At 39.6% G+C, this 22947-nt stretch overlaps 1 protein-coding gene across 3 annotated transcripts in view; it reads left to right on the top strand.

The window, feature by feature from the left end:
- Positions 1–20408, top strand: part of LOC103351311 (zinc finger protein 271-like) — a 38891-nt gene extending 18483 nt beyond the window's left edge. For all 3 annotated transcript variants that reach the window (XM_008269823.4, XM_070058386.1, XM_070058385.1), the window contains exons 2-4: positions 11806–11932; positions 12177–12269; positions 15712–20408. In XM_008269823.4, coding sequence (XP_008268045.4) covers positions 11806–11932; positions 12177–12269; positions 15712–17846 — 2355 coding nt within the window. In that variant the 3' untranslated portion in view covers positions 17847–20408. The remainder of the gene's footprint in view (positions 1–11805; positions 11933–12176; positions 12270–15711) is intronic.
- The last annotated feature ends 2539 nt before the right edge of the window (positions 20409–22947 follow it).

The following is a 22947-nucleotide window of genomic DNA, read 5'->3' as shown; positions in this document are numbered from 1 at the left end:
TGGGTCTGAGATGAAGTTATTTAAGATAGAAGTTCAAAACTGACATCCCTCAATTTGTTGAATGAAGTCACTGAAAGGCAATTACCAGATCCGTGATGATATAGGCATTTGAATAGCACAATTCATACACTGTCCATAGAAAAAATGACTAATAGCTGTGGGCCAACAGTCAATAGCCCATGAGACCATCACTCAAATCCTCAAAAGTTTGATTATAATTTCATGCCAGTTCTCATTTAGACATGAACAAAAGTAAAAGCAGGAGCTCCATGATACCCTAATATTTGTTTCTTGCCTAATTTTTGGCAGAAACCGCAACTTAAGTGCATTTTTTTTAAATATAGATTTGTTAAAAATATGCAGATAACTGGATTGATGCACAGGTGGATTTCAGGAAGTTTTGGGTAAAGAATTACTAGATAGTGCAGTTTTAAATATTCACAAAGATTTTACAAGGTATTTACCCTGTTTTCCAGCCATATTTATCCACCAAATTATTACTATTTTACTGTGAGATATGATCCACAAATTGTTTTAGTAGGTAAGATCAGGCATAATTTTAAAGGCTTAAAAATGATTTATTGAAGGATATTATTTTCTTCTTTAAACAATTAAGTTAAAGAGAGTCCTTGGATGTTTTTTCTAAGTATCTGTAGAAGTACTTGAGGTTTTAGAACCACAAGTTAATTATGAGAATTGAAAAAATAATAATATATTTAATGATAATTTCCAAAAATTCTATCCACATTTTAATTTCTCCACTTATAGTAGTGTTTCTTTTCTTCTTTTTTTTTTTTTTTTCTTGGACAGGCAGAGTTAGTAAGAGAGTGAGAGAGGGAGAGAGACAGAGACACAGAGAAAGGTCTTCCTTTTTCCATTGGTTCACACCCCAAGTGGCCGCCATGGCCGGTGTGCTGAGCTGATCCAAAGCCAGGAGCCAGGTGCTTCCTCCTGTCTCCGATGCAGGTGCAGGGCCCAAGGACCTGGGCCATCCTCCACAGCACTCCCAGGCCACAGCAGAGAGCTGGACTGGAAGAGGAGCAACTGGGACAGAATCCAGCACCCCGACTGAGACTAGAACCCAGGGTGCCGGCGTCACAGGTGGAGGATTAGCCAAGTGAGCCGTGGTGCTGGCCAACTTATAGTATGTTTCTTTCAAATGTATTTGCCAAGCCAGGAATTAATGAGGAATTGGAATATTATGTGAGCACTTCATGTGCTTAGACAAGTTCTTATGATTCCTGTTATTGATTTAACAATTGACACTCTTGTTTATGGCCTCAGTAATCACCCTAAGCTCTTGTCATGTGTTGCCAAGGCTATGGAAGCCTTTTGAGTTCACCAACTCTAATCTTATTTAGACAAGGTCATAGTCCAAGTGGAAGTTCTCTCCTCCCTTCAGAGAAAGGTACCTCCTTCCTTCTCCTTCTTTGATGGCACATTCTTTCCACTGAGATCTCACTCGCAGGGATCTTTCATTTACGTGTTTTTTTATTTTTATTTTTTGGCCGGATTGTCTTGGCTTTCCATCCCTAAAATAATCTCAAGGGCTCTTCAGCCAGATCCAAATGGCTTAAGGGCTGATTCTGAGGCCTGAGTGCTGTTTAGGACATCTGCCATTCTATGAGTCTGCTGTGTATCCCACTTCCTGTGTTGGATCATTCTCTCCTTTTTAATTCTATCAGTTAGTATTAGCAGACACTAGTCTTGCTTATGTGATCCCTTTGACTCTTTATCCTATCATTATGATCAATTCTGAACTGAACTGATTACTTTGACTAGTGAGATGGCATTGGTACATGCCACCTTGATGGGATTGAATTGGAATCCCCTGGCACATTTCTAACTCTACCATTTGATGCAAGTCAGATTGAGCATGTCCCAAATTGTACCTCTCCTCCCTCTCTTATTCCCACTCTTATATTTAACAGAGATCACTTTTCACTTAAATTTAAACACCTAAGAATAATTGTGTGTTAATTACAGAGTTCAACCAATAGTATTAAGTAGAACAAAAAAATACTAAAAGGGATAAAGTATTAAGTTGTTCATCAACAGTCAGTACAAGGGGTGAGCAAGTCACTGTTTCACATAGTGTCCATTTCAGTCCTTCGGGTTTCATTTTAGGTGCTCGGTTAGTTGTCACTGATCAGGGAGAACATATGATATTTGTCCCTTTGGGACTGGCTTATTTCACTCAGCATGATGTTTTCCAGATTCCTCCATTTTGTTGCAAATGACCGGATTTCATTTTTTTATTTTACTGCTTTATAGTATTCTATAGAGTACATGTCCCATAATTTCTTTATCCAGTCTACTGTGGATGGGCATTTAGGTTGATTCCATGTCATAGCTATTGTGAATTGAGCTGCAATAACATTAAGGTGCAGACAGCTTTATTATGTGCCAATTTAATTTCCTTTGGGTAAATTCCAAGAAGTGGTATGGCTGGGTTGAATGGTAGGGTTATATTCAGGTTTCTGAGGAATCTCCAGACTGACTTCCATAGTGGCTTTACCAGTTTGCATTCCCACCAACAGTTGGTTAGTGTCCCTTTTTCCTCTCTTCCTCACCAACATCTGTTGTTGGTAGATTCTGTATGTGAGCCATTCTATCCAGGGTGAGGTGAAACCTCATTGTGGCTTTGATTTGCTTTTCCCTGATGGCTAGTGATCATGAACATTTTTCATCTGTTTGTTTGCCATTTGGATTTCCTCTTTTGAAGAATGTCTATTTTGGTCCTTGGCCCATCTCTTGAGTGGGTTGTTTGTTTCATTGTTTTGGAGTTTCTTGATCTCTTTTTAGATTCTGGTTATTAGCCCTTTATCTGTTGCATAGTTTGCAAATATTTTTTCCCATTCTGTCAGTTGCCTCTTCACTTTGCTGATTGTTTATTCGCAGTACAGAAACTTCTCAATTTGATGCAATCCCAAATGTTAATTTTGGCTTTGATTGCCTGTGCCTCCAGGGTTTTTTCCCAGAAGTCCTTATCTGTGCTTATATCTTGCATGGCTTCTCCAATGTTCTCTAATTATTTGATGGTGTCAGGTCACAGATTTAGATCTTTAATCCATGTTGAGTGGATTTTTGTGTAAGGTGTAAAGTAGGGACCTTGCTTCATGCTTCTGCATGTGGAAGTCCAGTTTTCCTAGCACCATTTATTGAATAGACTGTCCTTACTCCAGGGATTGGTTTTGGATCCTTGATCAAATATAAGTTGGCTGTAGATGTTTGGATTGATTTCTGGTGTTTCAATTCTGTTCCATTGGTCTATCCATCTGTTTCTGTACCAGTACCATGCTGTTTTGATTATAACTGCCCTGTAGTATGTCCTGAAATCTGGTATTGTGATGCCTCCAGCTTTCTTTTTGTTGTACAAGTTTGCTTTAGCTATTCGAGGTCTCCTGTGTCTCCATATGAATTTCAGTATCATTTGTTGCAGATCTGAGAAGAATGTCTTTGGTATTTTGATTGATATTGCAATGAATCTATAAATTGCTTTTGGGAGAATGGACATTTTGATGATGTTGATTCTTCCAATTCATGAACATGGAAGATTTTTCCATTTTTTGGTATCCTCTTCTATTTCTTTCTTTAAGATTTTGTAATTCTCATCATGGAGATCTTTAACGTCCTTGGTTAAGTTTATTCCAAGGTATTTGATTATTTTTGTAGCCATTGTGAATGGGATTGCTCTTAGCAGTTCTTCCTCAGCTGTGGCATTGCCTGTGTATACAAAGGCTGTTGATTTTTGTGCACTGATTTTATATCGTGCTACTTTCCCAAACTTCTCTATGCATTCCAATAGTCTCTTAGTAGAGTCCTTTGGATCCCCAAAAATAAAGAAACATATTGTCTGCAAAGATGGAAAGTTTGACATCTTCCTTCCCAATTTGTATCCCTTATGTTCTTTTTCTTGCCTAATGGCTCTGGCTAAAACTTTGAGAACTATATTGAATAGCAGTGGTGAGAGTGGGCATCCCTGTCTGGTACCAGATCTCGGTGGAAATGCTTCCAACTTTTTCCCATTGAATAGGATGCTGGCCATGGGTTTTTCCTACATTGCTTTGATTGTATTGAGGAATGTTCCTTCTATACCCAGTTTGCTTAGAGTTTTCATCATGAAAGAGTGTTGTATTTTATCAAATGCTTTGCCTGCATTTATTGAGATAATCATGGTTTTTCTTCTGCAGTTTGTTAATGTGGTGTATCACATTGATTGATTTGTGATAGTTGTACCATCCCTGCATACCAGGGATAAATCCCAATTGGTTTGGATGGATGATCTTTCTGATGTGTTATTGCCTTCTATTAGCCAGAATTTTATTGAGAATTTTTGCGTCTGTGTTCATCAGGGATATTGGTCTGTAATTCTCTTTCAATGCTGCATCTTTCTCTGGCTTAGGGATTAAGGTGATGCTGGCTTCATAGAAAGAACTTTGGAGGACTCCCTCTTTTTTGATTGTTCTGAATAGTTTGAGAAGAAATGGAGTCAGTTCTTTAAATGTCTGGTAGAATTCAGCAGTGAATCCATCTAGTCCTGGGCTTTTCTTTGTTGGGAGGGCCTTCATTACTGTTTCAATTTCCATCTCAGTTATGGGTTTGTTTAGGTTTTCTATGTCTTCCTGGTTCAATTTTGGTAGATTGCATATGTCCAGGAATCTATCCATTTCTGATAGATTTCCCTGTTTGCTGGCATACAACTCTTTATAGTAATTTCTGATGATTCTTTTTATTTCTGTGGTGTCTGTTGTTACATTTCATTTTTCATCTTTGATTTTATTGATTTGGGTCTTTTCTTTTTTTAGTTAGTTGAGTCAATGGTGTGTCAATTTTGTTCATTTTTTTCAAAAAACCAGCTCCTCGTTTGGCTGATTTTTTTGTAATTTTTTTTTTTTTGGAGTTAATCCTGTTGATTTCTTCTCTGATTTTAATAATTTCTCTTCTCCTACAAGTTTTGGGTCTGGTTTGCTGCAATTTTTCTAGATTCTTGAGATGCATTGAAAGCTTATTTATTTGGTGCCTTTCCAATTTCTTGATATAATCACCTATTGCTATAAACTTTCCTCTTAACACTGCTTTCGCTGTATCCCATGTTTTGATATGTTGTGTTGTTATCCTCATTTACTTCCAGAAAGTTTTTGATTTCTCTTTTGATTTCTTGAATGACCCAGTGTTCATTCAGGAGCATGTTGTTCAGTCTCCATGTGTTTATATATGCTTTCGGGATTCCTGAGTTGCTGATTTCCCACTTCATTCCACTGTGGTCTGGGAAGTTGCATTGTAATTCTAATTCTTTTGAATTTGCTGAGACTTGCCTTATGGCCTTGCATGTGGTCAATCCTGGAGCAGGTTCCATGCACTGCTGAGAAGAATGTAAATTCTTTAAGTGTAGGATTGAAAGTTCTGTAGATGTCTGTTAGTTCCATTTGGGCTATAGTGTTGATTAAATCTGCTGTTTCCTTGTTGATGTTCTGTCTGGTTGATCTGTGTGTTTCTGAGAGTGGAGTATTGAAGTCCCCCAGTACTATTGTATTGGAGTCTATGTCTCCCTTTTAAGTCCCTTAACATATATTTTAAATAAACCAGTGCCCTGTAATTAGGTGCATATACATTGATAATCATTATATCTTCCTGTTGAATTGATCCCTTAATCATCATATAGTGCCCCTCTTTGTCTCAAAAGTTTTTGTGTTAAAGTTTATTTTGTCTGATATTAAGATGGCTACACCCGCTCTTTTTTCATTTCTGTTGGCATGGAATATCTTTTTCCAGGCTTTCACTTTCAGTCTGTATGCATCTTTGTTGGAAAGATGTGTTTCTTGTAAGCAGCAAATAGATAGGTTTTGATCCTTAATTCATTCAGCCAGTCTGTGTCTTTTAACTGGACAGTTGAGGCCATTAACATTCAATGTGACTGTTGATAAGTAGTAACTTTGCCCTGCCATTTTCCCAAAGATATTTCTAATATATACTTTGAACTTCCTGTGATCTTTTACTGGGAGGTTTTCTTCCTTTACCTTCTTTCATATTGATGGCTGTGTTTCTGAGTGTAACACATCTTTAAGCATCTTTTGCAGGGCTGGATGAGTGGTGATAAATTCTTTCAATTTGTGTTTGCTATGAAAGGTCTCTATTTCACCTTCATTCACAAATGAGAGCTTTGCAGGATATAATATTCTGGGCTTGCAGTTTTTTTCCTCTTAGTACCTGGGCTATATCTCGCCATTCCTTCCTAGCCTGTAGGGTTTCTGATGAGAAGTCTGCCGTGAGTCTAATTGGAGATCCTCTGAGAGTAATCTGATGTTTCTCTCTTGCACATTTTAGAATCTTTTCTTTATGTTTCACTGTAGTGAGTTTGATTACAATGTATCGTGGTGAGGATTTCTTTTCGTCATGTTTATTAGGGGTTCTATGAGCTTCCTCTACTTGGATGTCTCTGTTTTTCTCCAAACCTGGGAAGTTTTCTCTTAGTATCTCACTAAAAAGGCCTTTTAATCCTTTCTGTCTCTCTATGCCTTCAGGAACTCCTAGAACCTGAATGTTGGGTTTTTTAATAGTATCCTGTAGATTCTCAACAATATTTTTTGGATTTCTAATTTCCTCTTCATTTCTTTGGTTTGACTGTATACTTTCCTGTGCTCTGTCTTCTAAGTCCGATATTCTCTTTTCTGCTTCACTGATTCTGTTTTTAAGGCTCTCAAATGCATTTGTCATTTGATCTATTGAATTCTTCATTTCATTTTGATTTCTCTTTACTATCACAATTTCATATTCTACTAGTTGCTTCATTTCATTTTGATTTCTCCTTAAGATTTCATTTTCATGAGAGAGATTTTCTACCCTGTCCAGTAAGGATTTCTGTATTTCAAGAATTTGTTTTTGAGAACTTCTTAAGTGTTCTTGTCATAAATATTTTGATATCCATTTCTTGCATTTATTCTATCTCTTCACCTTTATAATCTTGAATTGGGGTGTCTTATTCATTTGGGGGCATCATAATGTCTTCCTTGTTCTTGTTTCCTCAGTTTCTGTATATGTTGCTTGGAATTGTGGAGATATTCTTTGGTTTCTTTTTTTTTTTTTTTTTGATGTGGTGGTTTTTCTCATTATACTATCACTCAATTAAGTGGACTGGCTGCTTTTGATGGATCCTTAGAGGCTTGTGATGGGTGTCGCCAAAGAGCTATGTTTGGTTCTTCAGGTTTAACGGTGACACTCCCAGGTAAGGCATGGTAAATTTTCTCTCTTCCTCTCTCTCTCTCTCTTTTCATTCAGAAGGGATTAATTCTGCACAGCTGAGCAGAATTGAAGGCAGTCAGTGTCTGAGCTCTGGCCCCTGTGGGTATTATATTTGTCTGCTCTACCCCAAGGACCACACAAAGGATCTGTGCAGTCCTCAGTGTAAGCTCAGTTTCCCCTGCAATCTCCCACCAGATTGCTAAGATTGCCAAGTTTGGGGTGTCTCCTGAGAGTACTCACTCTCAGGCACTCCATGAATTCTCACACACCCTGTTTTTTTTTTTTTTTTTTTCACAGTCACAGTTCATAAGCTCCACACATTCACTAGGTCCTAACCTCCTGTTATTTCTCCCCACCAGAGTCAGGTTTTTCTGCTTAGCTGAGGGCGGGCGCAACCCTGAGGTGGTGCAGCTTTTATGTATGCCCAAAATGGTGCCTGCTCTTTGTCTTGCTTGCCTTTGTAAGGTGAGTGGAGAGAGAGAATCGTGTCCTTACAGGTTTATTTTATTTTATTTTTTTCTCCTATTTAGCCTGTTGGACTTTCCCCCCCATGGCTTCAAACCTCATTCCCTCTAGGCTCTTCCTGCCACTTCCCCGCCTTTGTTTTGTGCTACTGAGGTTTTGTCTCACCTCCCTTTCCTGCGGTGGTGTGTGTACTCGGCAGCTGGGGTCCTGATCTGTGGGCACCCATGCCCTCCACGTAGGTCCACCATGTCCCACTAGTTCTGGAAGAGTTTCTTCTGCAGTTTTTTCCCCTAACACTCTTCACTGAAACTACAGTGTTTCCACTTTTATTAAACTATCTTTTCCTGGACTATCAGTGTGCTCCCTCCCTATTCCACCATCTTGGAGGACTCCTGCCTCCTGTATTCTAATAGTCCTTCTTGGTAGCTCAAGGAAGTTTTGCCAGGATCTCTGTAAAAAAGATGAAACAAATTATTTTTCAGGAGAAAAGTGCTTTGTGTAGTGTCACATGATTTGTAAACACCTGGCACCCTAACTTCTGTCTAATGTTCTCTATCTTGCCACACTTAATTAAAAAACATTTATTTTCAGATCCATTTCAGAAATTGTCACCAGTTCAAATAGTACTGCTTTAGAAAACTTTCCTGAGCATGTCTTCCCTTTTGCTACTAATGCTATGTTTGGAGTGTGTGGCTTCAAAAAGCATATCTTGAGGCCGGTGCTGTGGCAGAGTGGGTTAATGCCCTGGCCTGAAGTGCCCACATCCCATATCAGAACGGGTTCAAGACTCGGCTGTTCCACTTCTGATCCAGCTCTCTGCTATGGCCTGAGAAAGCAGTAGAAGATGATCCAAGTCCTTGGGTCCCTGCACCCACATGGGAGACCTGGAAGAAACTCCTGGGTCCTGGCTTCAGTTGGTGCAGCTCTGGCCATTGCAGCCATTTGCAGAGTGATCCATTGGATAGAAGATCTCTCTCTCTCTCTCTCTCTCTGCCTCTCCTCTCTCTGTGTATCTTTGACTTTCAAATAAATAAATAAATCTTTAAGAAAAACAAAAAGCATATCATAAAATTTTTCCCCCTTTCAGTCATTCTTCTTGAACAATATGCAGTATACATGCAGCTACAGAAAATTACTGTGAACCTTTATCCTGCTTTCTGAGATAGTAAAATTATATTAAATTAGATTTCATGTGATCATAAGCTTCTTAAAATATAAACCAAAAGAACACAGTGACCATATATAAGCCTAAATGTGAAGAACAATCTTTTGGTCTCCAGATAATTTATTTGTGTGAATCTCAGGACTTTTTTGACAGGCAGAGTTTGTGAGAGACAGAAAGGTCTTCTTTCCATAGGTTCCCCCTCCCCCAAATGGCCGCTATGGCTGGCATGCTGTGCTGATCCAAAGCTAGGAACCAGGTGCTTCCTCCAGGTCTCCCATTCGGGTGCAGGGCCCAAGCACTTGGGCCATCCTCCACTGCCTTCCCAGGCCATGGCTGAGAGCTGGAATGGAAGAGGAACAACTGGAACAGAACCACTGTCCCAACCTGGACTAGAACCTGGAGTACCAGTGCTGCAGGTGGAGGATTAGCCTAGTGAGCCACAGCACCAGGCTACATACTATCTCTTCAACAGGCAGGCCCCAGGGTTTTTCAGAAGATAATTGTCAGAAAAAGAAAATCTGAGAAGGCAAATACTTTACAAATTGTCTATTTCTGGGGCTGGTTCTGTGGCATAGCAGGTAAAGCCACCGCCTGCAGTGCCAGCATCTCATATGGGTGTCAGTTTGAGACTCAGCTGCTCCACTTCTGATCCAGCTCTTTGCTACATCCTGGGAAAACAGTAGAAGATGGCCCAAGACCTTTGGCCCCTACTCCCTTGTGGGAGACCTGAAAGAAGCTCCTGGCTCATATCTTTGGATCTACACAGCTCCAGCCATTGCAGCCATCTGGGGAGTGAACCTGCAGTTCAAAGACTTCTCTTTCTCCTTCCCTCCCTCCCTTCCTCTCTCTCTCTCTCTCTTTTTCTCTGCCTCTCCTTCTTTCTTTGTGTAACTCTTTCAAATAAATCTTTTAACAAATTGTCTATTTCTATCACATTTACTGGTATCTCATGGGGTAAGTCAAGTGAAATTCAGGGTCTTTTTTTAGAAGATTTATTTATTTTTTAAAGAGTTGTACACAGAGAGAGGGAGAGGCAGAGAGAGAGAGAGATGTTCCATCTACTAGTTCACTCCCCAGTTGGCTGCAATGGCCAATGTTGTGCCAATCCAAAGCCAGGATCTAGGAGCTTCTTCTGGTCTCCCACATGGGTACAGGTGCCCAAGGACTTGGGCCATCTTCTACCACTTTCCCAGGCCATAGCAGAGAGCTGGATCAGAAGTGGAGCAGCTGGGAATCGAACCAGTGCCTATATGGGATGCCAGTCTACAGGCAGAAACTTTACCCGCTAGGCCACAGTGCCAGCCCCAATCCAGGGATTTGTGAAGGGAAAAGGTCTATTTAGAATCATTACTGGTAAAGTACATTGCATTAAATATACATTCTGTGTATTTGTTAGCTTTCTTTAGTATAAATAACGTAATGTTTATCTCTGATAACCTCATTTATTTGAACACTCTTAATATTTCTTTTTATTTTTACACTATTATTTTAAAAATTTGTAGATAATGCTTTCATTAAACCAATGATAACTTGTTTATTCTTTGCCACTTTATAGGTGGGTGCATTTTCCTATGTATTTCCATTTTTACAGGTTTATTCCTCCACAGTAAACCTGATGTTTTCTTGGTTAATGTATTTATTGTTATTTATTCATTCTATCATATTCTTTTTTTCCCACTGTTCAGTGCAGAAGGAAAGGAGAGGTTTTTTTTTTTTAATATTTCATTTATTTATTGAAAGAGTTGCAGAGAGAGAGAGAGAGAGAAAGTCTTCTATCTGCTGGCTCACCCTCCAAATTACTTCAAAGGCTGGAGCTGAGCTGATCCAAAGCCAAGACCCAAGAGCTTCTGGGTCTCCCATGCAGGTGTAGGGGCCCAAGGACTTGGACCATGTTCCACTGCTTTCTCAGGATACAGCAGAGAGCTAGATTGTACGTTGAGCAGGCAGGACTCAAACCAGCACCCATATGGAATGCTGGCACTGCAGGCAGCAGCTTTACCCATTATGTCACAGTGTTGGCCTCCAGAGTTTCCTTTGAACTCTTGCCATTCACCTTCTCTCCCAGGTATGATTCTGGGTCCTCCACATGTTTCTAAGAGGAAAGAAAATTAATATATCACCTGTAAGTGTTTTTTTTTTTTTAATTATTCCTCAGCTTGTCAGGTGTTTAATGCTAGTTTATTTATTTATTTTTAGATTTTTTTAAATTTATTTGCAAGTCAGAGTTACAGAGAGGCAGAGGGAGAGAGAGAGAGAGAGTCTTCCATCTGCTGGTTCACTCCCCCATTTGCCACAATGGCCAGAGTTGCACTAATCCAGAGCTAGAGGTGGGGCAGGACTGAAGCCAGGATTGAGGAATGAAATCTAGGCCTCCTTCATTGGTGACATCACCATTGCTTCCTCAGGTCTGCATTATCTGGGAGCTAAAAACTAGAGCTGGCATTGGAAATCAAACATAGACACTCTGAGATGGCATCATAAACACTAAGCTAAATGTCTGCCCTGTCTTTTAATATATTTTTTCTCTGACATATTGGAAATGATATGCATGGTGTTTTCCTGGAAATTATTTTCTGTTCATTCCCATTGTAGTTTCACTGATGGCTTCTTGCCTTTTTTTCTCAATGCTTCTGCATACTTCTCCTTAACATTGCTCATTGAAGAGTCAGTGTTGCCCCTCTTTTAGCCTGCTGTGCAATTCCCCTTGACAGATGTGGCCTTTGTGATTTGAACCTCCTGTTTCCCTCCAGTTTGGGCATTTCTCACAGCCTGTAGATAATGGGTTTGACCCTGTTGAATGCTCTGTGTGGCTTTCTAAACACTCAAGTCTAATGTGAAACCATATCCTTCCTTTTTCCTTCATATCCATACACAACTGTCAGTGTTTGTTTTGTGACAGAGTTAACATGTTGACTGTAAGTGTGATGTTACAGGTGATGATAGCATTTGAAGACCTGGCTGTGTACTTTAGCTGGGAGGAATGGCAGAACATGAACAATGCTCAGAAAATCCTGTACAGAGATGTGATGCTGGAGACCTACAGCAGCCTCTTCTCCTTGGGTGAGTTACACCCATCACATGCCCAGTGATAACATTTTCTTGCTATTTGACAAGCAAGGGAACACTTTATAATGTTTAATATTGGGCAGGATTAGAATTTGAGTCCATGAATAATCTGAATATCTACCATCTAACAAAAGATTCAAATTGGAACATTTGTTGTATAGCTCCTGAACCAAGCTGTAGTCCTTTAAGTAACCCAAGATAGGGATTTCACAAAGTCTTACTTTGTTTCCATTAATAGGGCACTGCATTACCAAACCTGACTTAATTTTCAAGTTGGAGCAAGGAGCAGAGCCATGGATGGTGGACGAATGCCTGAATCAGAGCCTTTCAGGTCAGTCTGCACATAACAGACAGGGAGGCCAAAGCAGAAAGTGTGCAGATGTTGACTGGTATTCTTTCCATTAATTTTTCTCAACCCTTACTCCTGATGACAGCTGGTTTTGTGCATCAGACACAGGCATTTAGAGATACCAGTATCATTCTAACTTTTGTTCTTAGTGAAGATGTTCTTTGATTAAAAAAAATCCAGTCATCTCCTGATGTTACTAAGACTTTTATTTAGGTTTGATACATTCCCCAAATTCTAACTTGTTCTTCTCTATACTTTCATACCTTTTCCTTCATGTACTTACTAGTTCCTTCAGTGCTTGTTAATTAGGCAACATACAGAAACTTATTTTTTAATCTTAATGTTTCTGTGGTTTTTTTTTGTTGTTGTTTGTTTGTTTTTTTTTTTTTTTTTTTGACAGGCAGAGTGGACAGTGAGAGAGAAAGACAGAGAGAAAAGTCTTCCTTTACTGTTGGTTCACCTCCAATGGCCGCTGCAGCCAGCGTGTTGTGGCTGGCACACTGTGCTGATCTGAAGCTAGGAGCCAGGTGTTTCTCCTGGTCTCCCATGCAGGTGTAGGGCCCAAGGACTTGTGCCATCCTCTACTGCACTCCCAGGCCACAGCAGAGAGCTGGCCTGGGAGAGGGTAACCGGGACAGAATCCGGAGCCCCAACTGGGACTAGAACCAGGTGTGCTGGTGCCACAGGCAGAGGCTTAGCCTATTAAGCCATGGCACTGGCCTGTTTCTGTATTTTTTTTTAAAGATTTATTTATTTATTTGAAAGTCAGAGAGAGAGAAGAAGGAGAGGCCGAGAGTTAAAGAGAGAGAGAGGTCTTCCATCCACTGGTTCACTTCTCAATTGGCTGTCATGGCTGGAACTGTACTGATCTGAAGCTAGGAGCCAGGAGCTTATTCCAGGTCTCCCACATGGGTACAGGGGTCCAAGGACTTTGGCCATCTTCTACTGCTTTCCCAGGCCATAGCAGAGTGCTGGATTAGAAGTGGAGCAGCTAGGACTTAAACTGGTGCCTGTAAGTGATGTTGGCACTGCAGGTGGTGGCTTTACCAGCTATGCCACATTGCCAATCCCCAGAAACTTATTTCTAACTCATTGCTCAGATTGAGTTCCCACTCATGATTGTACCCAGGCATAGAACTTGCTCAGGACTGAATCAATAAATGTGAACTCTGTTTTTTAGTCTCTTTCCTTTTTTTATCCTCTGTGCCTCTCAAATAAATAAGAAAATTATAGTCTGTTGGAAACATTTGAGGAGTGAGCCTATAGTTGGCAAACCTCTGTTTCAGTCTGTCTTTATCTTCCATTCTGTCTCTCTGACTCTCAAGTAAGTAAATAAGGAAATGCTAAAAGATGGTCATGTGGCCAGCACTGTTGTGCAATAAATTAACACCCTAGCCTGAAGCACCAGCATCCCATATTGGGCACCAGTTCGAGACACAGTTGCTCCACTTCTGATCCAGCTCTCAGCTATGGTCTGGGAAAGCAGTAGAAGATGGTCCAAGTCCTTGTACCCCTGCACCCGGGGGAGACCCAGAAGAAGCTCCTGGCTCCTGGCTTCAGATCAGCACAGTTCTGGACGTTGTGGCCAACTGGGGAGTGAACCATTGGATCAAGACCTTGCTCTCTCTTTGCCTCTCCTCTCTCTATGAAACTCTGACTTTCAAATAAATAAATAAATCTTTAAAAAAAAAAAAGAGATGGTCATGAGTAAGCCTCTGTGCTGTGACATCAGAAATTATGAAGCTAGGAATGACACTGTGGTGCAGTGTGTTAAAGCTCCAGCCTGCAGCACTAGCATTGCATATGGGTGCCAGTTCAAGTCCCAGCTGGTCCTCTTCTAATGCAGCTCTCTGCTAATGCACCTGAGAAAAGAGAAGAGGTTGGTCCAAGTCCTTGACTCCCTGTACCCATGTGGGAGACAAGATACTCCTGGCTCCTAACTTCATCTTGGCCCACATTGCCTGTTGTGCCCATATGGGGAGTGAACCAGCAGATGGAAGACTTCTCTCTCTCTCTCCATAATTCTAGCTTTCAAATAAATAAAGTAAATCTTTGAAAAAAAGAAATCATAAACTAAGCATGAACTTATATAAAACCTGAAAATAAGTGATCCTAGACTCACCAAGATAGTAATGAGCTTTTGAGACCCAAGGTCAAGTAGCCTCATGGGTTTATTTTGAGTGGCTCAGATTTCATTAAGGGTGGAGTTTGAAGTATGATTTCTCTCTTATTTTTCAGTATCATTGAAAAAGAAGCAAATAAAAAGATAATAAAAGCATAGGAAATGAAGCTTTCAGTGAAAATAGGAGGCAGCTGATCAAAAGCCTCCAGAAATTCAAATTATCACACAGGAATGTTTCTAGAAAGAATTTAGAGGCGGTAACCAGCACTGATGATTTCAGAATGAGCTAGAAAACACTTTTCAAAGAAGATGAGCACATCCCGGTTTGCAGAAACAAATTCTCCAAACTGATTGGGAGTGCTTAACTAAAGTGGTATATTGGGAATTTTCTGTACCTGTTGTACTTCTGAGATGCTTAGGAATTTGGGGAAGCTGTCATAGAGTAGAGACCAAGCAGTTTTTCATTTGAAAAATCCCACAAATGATGTTTACCTAGGAAGACTGAATGTAAGACAATCATAGATTCAAATCATTCTCCTTAAAAGTTGTCCTGCTTAAAGTACAGGCACATTTTACTCTTCTCCACCTGCAAGGAAATGATCACTAAAACTTTTTCATGTTTATGGTTGAGATATCAGAGACGCAAAAAGCACACAATTTTTATAAAAATAAACTGGAGAAAAAGGACAGGGAAAAAATGGTTGCTAGGTAGTGGGTGAATATTTTTATTAAATATTTGTCCATTCTTTAAAATATTTTATAGTTATTTCATCTTTGTGAAAGGCAAAGTGATAGTGAGAGAAGAGAGAGAGAGAAAGAGGTCCTCTATTAGCTCACTTCCCAGATGTCTGCAACACTTAGGTCTAACTAGTCTGAAGCCAAAACTCTAGAATTCATCTAGTCTTTCCTGGTGTATCACAGGTTCCCAGGCACATGAACCATTATCTGCTTCCTCCCAGTTTACATAGGCAGAGAGCTGTACTGAAAGCAGAGTAGCCAGGGCTCAAACTGACACTGTTTTGAGATGCAGGCATCCCACACATCATAGCACAAATGTCATTCTACCATCCTTGACAAATTCCCATAGTAAAAAGGATCATGTTTGAACATTGGGAAACCTCATGGTATATTAATGTATTAAAGAGAAAAACCATATAATGGTCACAAATAAGTACCTCGTACTGATTTTGTGAAAATCTTATGCCACTTGGATAACAAGTAACTTCATTCCCTTTGCATGAGTATGCCAGGAGAAACAGTTACATGTGATTCAGTGACGTGATTGCTTTTTTCTCATTTCAGTGGGCATGAAAAGGGATGACCTGATTAGGATCAACCAGGAAAGTCAGGACACAAATCTGAATCAGGATTTTATGAAAAATAACAAGACATCAGCTCTCAAGAGAGTTGAATTAAGAAAGACCCTTACTTTAAATTCAAGCCATATTCCAACACTGATTATTAAAAAGGGAATCTATTCAGGATTGAAGCCTGAGGAATGCAATAAATGTCACACTGTGTATCCCCCCAGTGGGCCTAATCAACTACAGGGTGGAGAGAAATTTGATAACACTAAGTTACCTGGAAAATCTCTCCAGTTCTGTGAGCCTCTTAGTCAGCATGACAATATTCACATCATGAAGCAGCCATTTGGACCCACTGGACAAGCAAAAGTCTTCACAAGAAAGATGTCCTGTAAATCTGAGAGGGTTCATATGGCAGAAAACTGTAATAAATCAACTGTCACTTTTGGAAAAGCAACTCAAAAAGAAAAGGCTATCAATGAAAATTCTAGCCTCAATATGCATCAACAAACTCACACAACAAAGAAATTTTATATTAGGTATGTTGAACCTGTCATTCACCAATCACATCTTGCAATAAATCAGAGACTAAATACAAGGGAAAAACTTTACACATGTAACCCTTGTGGAAAATCACTCAGTATTAATTCACCTTATGAATGTAATGGCTGTGGGAAAGCCTTTGGACAAAAGTCAGTCCTCAGGAAATGTCAACAAATTCACACAGGGGAGAAACCTCATGAATGTAGTGACTGTGCAAAAGCCTTTACACAGAAATCATACCTCATAAACCATCAGCGAATTCACACAGGGGAGAAACTTTATAAATGCCTTCATTGTGGAAAAGGCTTTCTGTGGAAGTCAGTCCTCATCGTACACCAGAGAATTCACACAGGGGAGAAACCCTATGAATGTAATGACTGTGGAAAAGCTTTTGGACAAAAGTCAAACCTCGTACTGCACCAGAGAATTCACACAGGGGAGAAACCTCATGAATGTAATTATTGTGGAAAAGGCTTTGGACAAAAGTCAGTCCTCATCGTACACCAGAGAATTCACACAGGGGAGAAACCCTATGAATGTAATGACTGTGGGAAAGCATTTGGAAGAAAGTCGCACCTCATATTACACCAGAGAATTCACACAGGTGAGAAACCTCATGAATGTAATTACTGTGGAAAAGCCTTTGGACACAAGTCAGCCTTCCTCACACATCAGCAAATGCACACAGGGGAGAAACCTCATAAATGTAATGACTGCGGGAAAGCCTTTGGACAAAAGTCAAACCTCATCATACACCAGCGAATTCACACAGGGGAGAAACCTCATAAATGTAATGACTGTGGAAAAGCCTTTGGACAAAAGTCACACCTCATCATACACCAGCAAATTCACACAGGGGAGAAACCTCATAAATGTAATGACTGTGGAAAAGCCTTTGGAAGAAAGTCATACCTCATATTACACCAGAGAATTCACACAGGGGAGAAACCTCATGAATGTAATGACTGTGGAAAAGCCTTTGGAGGAAAGTCAGACCTCATGAAACATCAGCGAATTCACACAGGGGAGAAACCCTATGAATGTAATTACTGTGGAAAAGCATTTGGAAGAAAGTCACACCTCATCATACACCAGCGAATGCACACAGAGGAGAAACCTCATAAATGTAAAGTCTGTGGAAAAGCCTTTGGACAAAAGTCAGACCTCATCATACACCAGCGAATTCACACAGGGGAGAAACCTCATAAATGTAATGACTGTGGAAAAGCCTTTGGACAAAAGTCACACCTCATCATACACCAGCGAATTCACACAGGGCAGAAACCTCATGAATGTAATGACTGTGGAAAAGCCTTTACACAAAAGTCACACCTCATCGTGCACCAGAGAATTCACACAGGGGAGAAACCTCATAAATGTAATGACTGTGGAAAAGCCTTTGGACGAAAGTCATACCTCATGAAACATCAGCGAATTCACACAGGGGAGAAACCTCATAAATGTAATGACTGTGGAAATGCCTTTGGACAAAATCACACCTCATCGTGCACCAGAGAATTCACACAGGGCAGAAACCTCATAAATGTAATGACTGTGGAAAAGCCTTTGGACAAACATCATACCTCATGAAACATCAGTGAATTCATACAGGGACAAACCTCATAAATGTAATGACTATGGAAAAGCATTTGGAAGAAAGTCACACTGCATCATACACCAGTGAATGCACACAGAGGAGAAACCTCATAAATGTAAAGACTGTGGAAAAGCCTTTGGACACAAGTCAGACTTCATGAAACATCAGTAATTCACACAGGGGAGAAACCTCATAAATTTAATGACTGTGGAAAAGCATTTGGAAGAATGTCACACCTCATATTACACCAGAGAATTCACACGGGGCAGAAATCTCATGAATGTAATAACTGGAAAAGCCTTTGTATGAAAGTCACACCTCATCATACACCAGAGAATTCACACAGGGGAGAAACCTCATAAATTAAAAGACTGGAAAAGCATTTGGACACAAGTCATACCTCATATTACACTAGAGAATTCACACAGGGGAGAAACCTCATGAATGTAATGACTTTTGAAAACCTTTGGACAAAAGACAAAACTCATATCACAGCAGAGAATTCACACAGGGTAGAAAACTCATGATTGTAATAACTGGAAAGCATTTAGCCATAAGTCAACCTTCATCATGCATCAGAGAATTCACAAAGGGCAGAAACCTTATGTATCTAATGAGTGTGGGAAAGCCTTTATAAATCATATGTTATAAATCATAGCTCATATCATACCAGAGAATTCACACCAGGGAGAAACTTCATGAATGCAATGACTGTAGAAAAGCCCTTGGCAACAAGTCACATCACAGAATGCGTCAGAAAATTCACATGAAGAGAAACCTTTTGGACATAATGACTTAGAAAGGTTTGTCCCATAGTTCGGCCCTCATTGCACATCATCTAATTCATATGGGGGAAAACACTTTGGATATAATACATATGGAAAAGCCTTTATCCATAAGTAACACTTCATAAAACATCAGAATTCACATGGGGGAGAAACCATATGAATGGAATGAGTGTTGGAAAACTATGTCAAAATCACACAATATAACATCAGAAAATTTATTACATGGTGGAAATCTTGTAATAAATATGAGAAAGCCTTTTGTCCGAAGGAATACCTCATAACACATGTAGTTCAAACAAGGGAGAGAACTTAAGAATATAATGAATGTGAAGGACTTTTTCCAAAATCAACATAACCTTGTGACAGAGCCTTTTGCTGGAAATTGCATCCCATACAATAGGCACTCCCATAAGGAAGAAAGGTTGGGACCAGCGCTGTGGCACAGTAAGTTAAAGCCCTGGCCTGAAATGCTGGCATACCTTGTGGGCACCAGCTCTAGTACCGGCTGCTCCTCTTCTGATCCAGGTCTCTGCTATGGCCTGGGAAAGCAGTAGAAGATGGCCCCGCACCCACGTGGGAGACCCAGAAGAAGCTCCTGACTCGTGGCTTTGGATCACTGCAGCTCCAGCCATTGCATCCATCTGGGGAGTGAATCAGTGGATAGAAGACCTCTTTCTGCTTCTTTGTCTCTCTGTAACTTTGTGTTTCAAATAAATAAAGTAAATTGTTAAAAAAATGAAGTTCAGAAATATTATTAGTGTGACAAAAAGCCATTTGTCAGAAATTGATCATTATACATCATAAAATTCACACAAGGGGTTTCTTAGGAGTGTAATGAATGTGGAAGTATATTTTCATGGAATTCAGGCTTCATAAATATGCAACTCAAAAAGTGATATCCTTCAAGTGCAATAGACCTTAAAAATTCATAGCCAGAAATTAAACATCAGGCTGGCGCTGTGGTCCAGTAGGTTAATCCTCCATCTGCGATGCTGGCATCCCATATAGGTGTCAGTTCTAGTCCCAGCTGTCCCTCTTCAATCCAGCTCTCTTCTGTGGCCTGGGAAAGCAGTAGAAGACAGCCCAAGTGCTTGGGCCTCTGCACCCACATGGAAGACCAGGAAGAAGCAACTGGCTCCTGGCTTTAGATCAGTGCAGCTCTGGCCGTTGTGGCCATTTGAGGAGTGAACCAACAGAAGGAAGACCTTTATCTCTGTCTCTCTCACTGTAACTCTACCTGTGAAACAAATAAAAATCTTAAAGAACAAGAAATTAAACATCAACTAACACCAGAGAATTCATACAGTAAAATGTCAATTTAATGAATGTGAAAAAATTCTTCTGCCATTAATCAATTCACATAAAGAGACTCAGAAATGAGAAAACATACATGCATAGAAAAGTCATGTATCATACGTCACCTCTCAATGGTTACCTGACAACTCACAGAAAGAAAAAATCCTATGACTGTATTATAATGGGAAATACCTTTATTATTAGGGAAACTTCCACAAAACATAGCAAGATTACAGAGAGAAGTCCCTGAAATATAATTTGTTTGGAAGAATTCTTTGGTGGAATCACATCTTAATGAGTATTGGGCAGTTTTCATGATGAATTGTGACAGAGAGTGGTTAACTGTTGTTCAGAAATTTTTCTCTTATACAACCTGAACTTTTGGTTTCTCATGATTGTGAGTGGAATCAAGTATATGAACTGAACTGTGCTCTCTTGTGTAAGTTTTGTTAATAAATATTTAAAAGTTGAGTAACAGTTATTTCAACAGTTATTTGGAATACCATCTTTATCAATTACAAAATTATTTGTTTTATAGCCGCTTTCTTGGCCACCCAGGATTCTTTCCCCACATTATTGTAGTGCAAACCAGTGATGTGACAATAGGCATACCAAGTGACACATGTTCCAGCCATAATAGTGTACCCCGGCCCTGGATAATAAGTGTTGTGTGCAACACAAGGGAATGAGTTTGTGGTGACCTATATACCCATGAGAAATTTCAACTTATCTGTGTGTACATCTGGATTAGACTCCACTACCCAAGGTCTATTTGAATATGGAAGTAGATGTTGTTGCATACATTACCCTCATTCTTTAAAGGGACAACCTCAAACCCTATAAGTTGCAACACTCATCTGAATTTTCCTGTATTACTGAGTGCATAATGCGTTTTTCATTCATGATGCCCCTTTTCTACAGTTTTTCATTATATTTCTAATTGCCGTGAGACAAGAACATGGAATGAAGTCTATTCATGTGGTAGCCATTGCAACAGAGAAGCAGGAGCATAAATGTAGTATACTTTAAAAAAAAGAGAGATTTATTTATTTGAAAGTCAGATTACACAGAAAGAGCAGAGGCAGAGAGAGAGAATCTTCCATCCTGTGGTTCACTCTCCAATTGGCCACAATGGCCAGAACTGTGCTGATCCAAAGCCAGGAGCTTCCTCCAGATCGCCCATGTAGGTGCAGGGGCCCAAGCATTTGGGTCTTCTACTATTTCCCAGGCCATAGCAGAGAGCTAGATTGGAAGTGGAGCAGCCAGTTCTTGAACCGGCACCCATATGGGATGCCAGCACTTCAGGTCAGGGCATTAACCTGCTGTGACACAGTGCTGGCCCCTATAGTACACTTTTGTCTTAATTTAACTTTACTATAATTTTATAACCTTTTTTGTTGTATTATTCCCTGCTCTTACAGGTGGCCCTCATTTTTATTGAAAATGTGTGTTTTTATTCCTTCCGATTTACAAAGTCCTTTCTGGATTTATATAAATCTGATTTACATTCAGTTAATTCCTCAGGATACCCTTAGGAGGAACACTTTTTCTAGGTTGCATGGTTATCCCATGATAACAGGGCTACAAATGCTATGATGCATCTAGCTGCAGTAGCTCTTTTATTTCCCATCTAGATAATAGCTATGCAACTAATCCATTTCACCTCCATTACTACCCATGAAAAATAGCTCTTCATTCCTGTTTAAGTCCCCACAGCTTCTTACAAATGTTCATCAAATTAAATCTTATTATAAACAGATTTAATAGAAAATGAATGATGTAGCTGCTGGTAGTTTCAGTGAGGTTGAATGATTTGCTGTACTGCTGTTTTGTCTGGGTTATCTTTCATATTACTTAGAACTATTTTTTCACAATATTGCTTCCCTGAGCACTTTTTCCTAGGCTCCCAGCTAAACAGGTATTTGAAGACTAGATTTACTGTTAATTCTCACTAAGGACAGAGGTCCCACATGGAGAGCACAGACCTTATGTGGTCCTTGGAACATAGTGAATATTACACCTACTTGATTTAGTACTCAGGCACTGGTCTTCACTGAAGAGCAGAACTCAGCTGAACAGAATATAACTCCCTTCTGATTAAAAAAAAGATTTACCATGCCAAACCTGGGTGTGTCACCTTAGGCATACCCTTTCCCCTTGAAAACTGAACAGAACTCTCTGGCCACACCCACTACAAGCCTCTAGAGATTCACTGAAAGCAGAAAGTCCTTTTATCTACAGTCATAATACAATGATAAAAACTGCCAGAAAAAAAAATGAGTATCTTCACAAATGCCAAACAAATGCAAGAATCCAAGAAGCAAGAATAAGGAAAACATCATCATGCTCCCAAAAGAACATCACATTTCAATACTAGATCATGAAGATGATGAGATAGAAGAAATGCAAGAAATAGAACTCAAAAATTTGGTCATAAGATTACATAGAAGTAATCAAAAGCAAATGCACAAACTACTGAAATCCATGAAGGACATGAAAGAAAATCTCTCCCATGAAATAAAAATTATCAGGAAGAATCAAGATGAAAAGAATTCAACAGAATATGAAATTGAGACATTAAAAAGAAATCAAAATGAAATGAAGAATTCAATAAAACAAATAAAAAATGCAGTGGAGAGCCTTAAAAATAGAATCAGTGAGGCAGAAGAGAGAATACCAGACTAAGTAGACAGAGTGCAGGAAAATATACAGTCAAACCAAACAGAAGAACAGAAGATTAGAAATCTAAAAAAGACTGTTGGGAATATATAGGATACTATAAAAATAAACCAACATTCTGGTTCTAGGAGTTCCTGCAGGCATGGAGAGAGAGAAAGGATTAGAAGGCATTTTTAGTGAAATACTAGCAGAAAACTTTCCAGGTTTGGAAAAAGAGACATCCAAGTACAGGAAGCACACAGAAATTTGAATAGGCATGATCAGAAAACATCCTTGACATGACACATTGTAATCAAACTGCCACAGTGAAACAAAAAGAGAAGATTCTAAA

This window comes from Oryctolagus cuniculus, chromosome 15 (genome assembly GCF_964237555.1).
Source record: "Oryctolagus cuniculus chromosome 15, mOryCun1.1, whole genome shotgun sequence".
NCBI classification, from domain to species: Eukaryota; Metazoa; Chordata; class Mammalia; order Lagomorpha; family Leporidae; genus Oryctolagus; species Oryctolagus cuniculus.
This window is presented reverse-complemented; position numbering and strand designations above follow the sequence as displayed.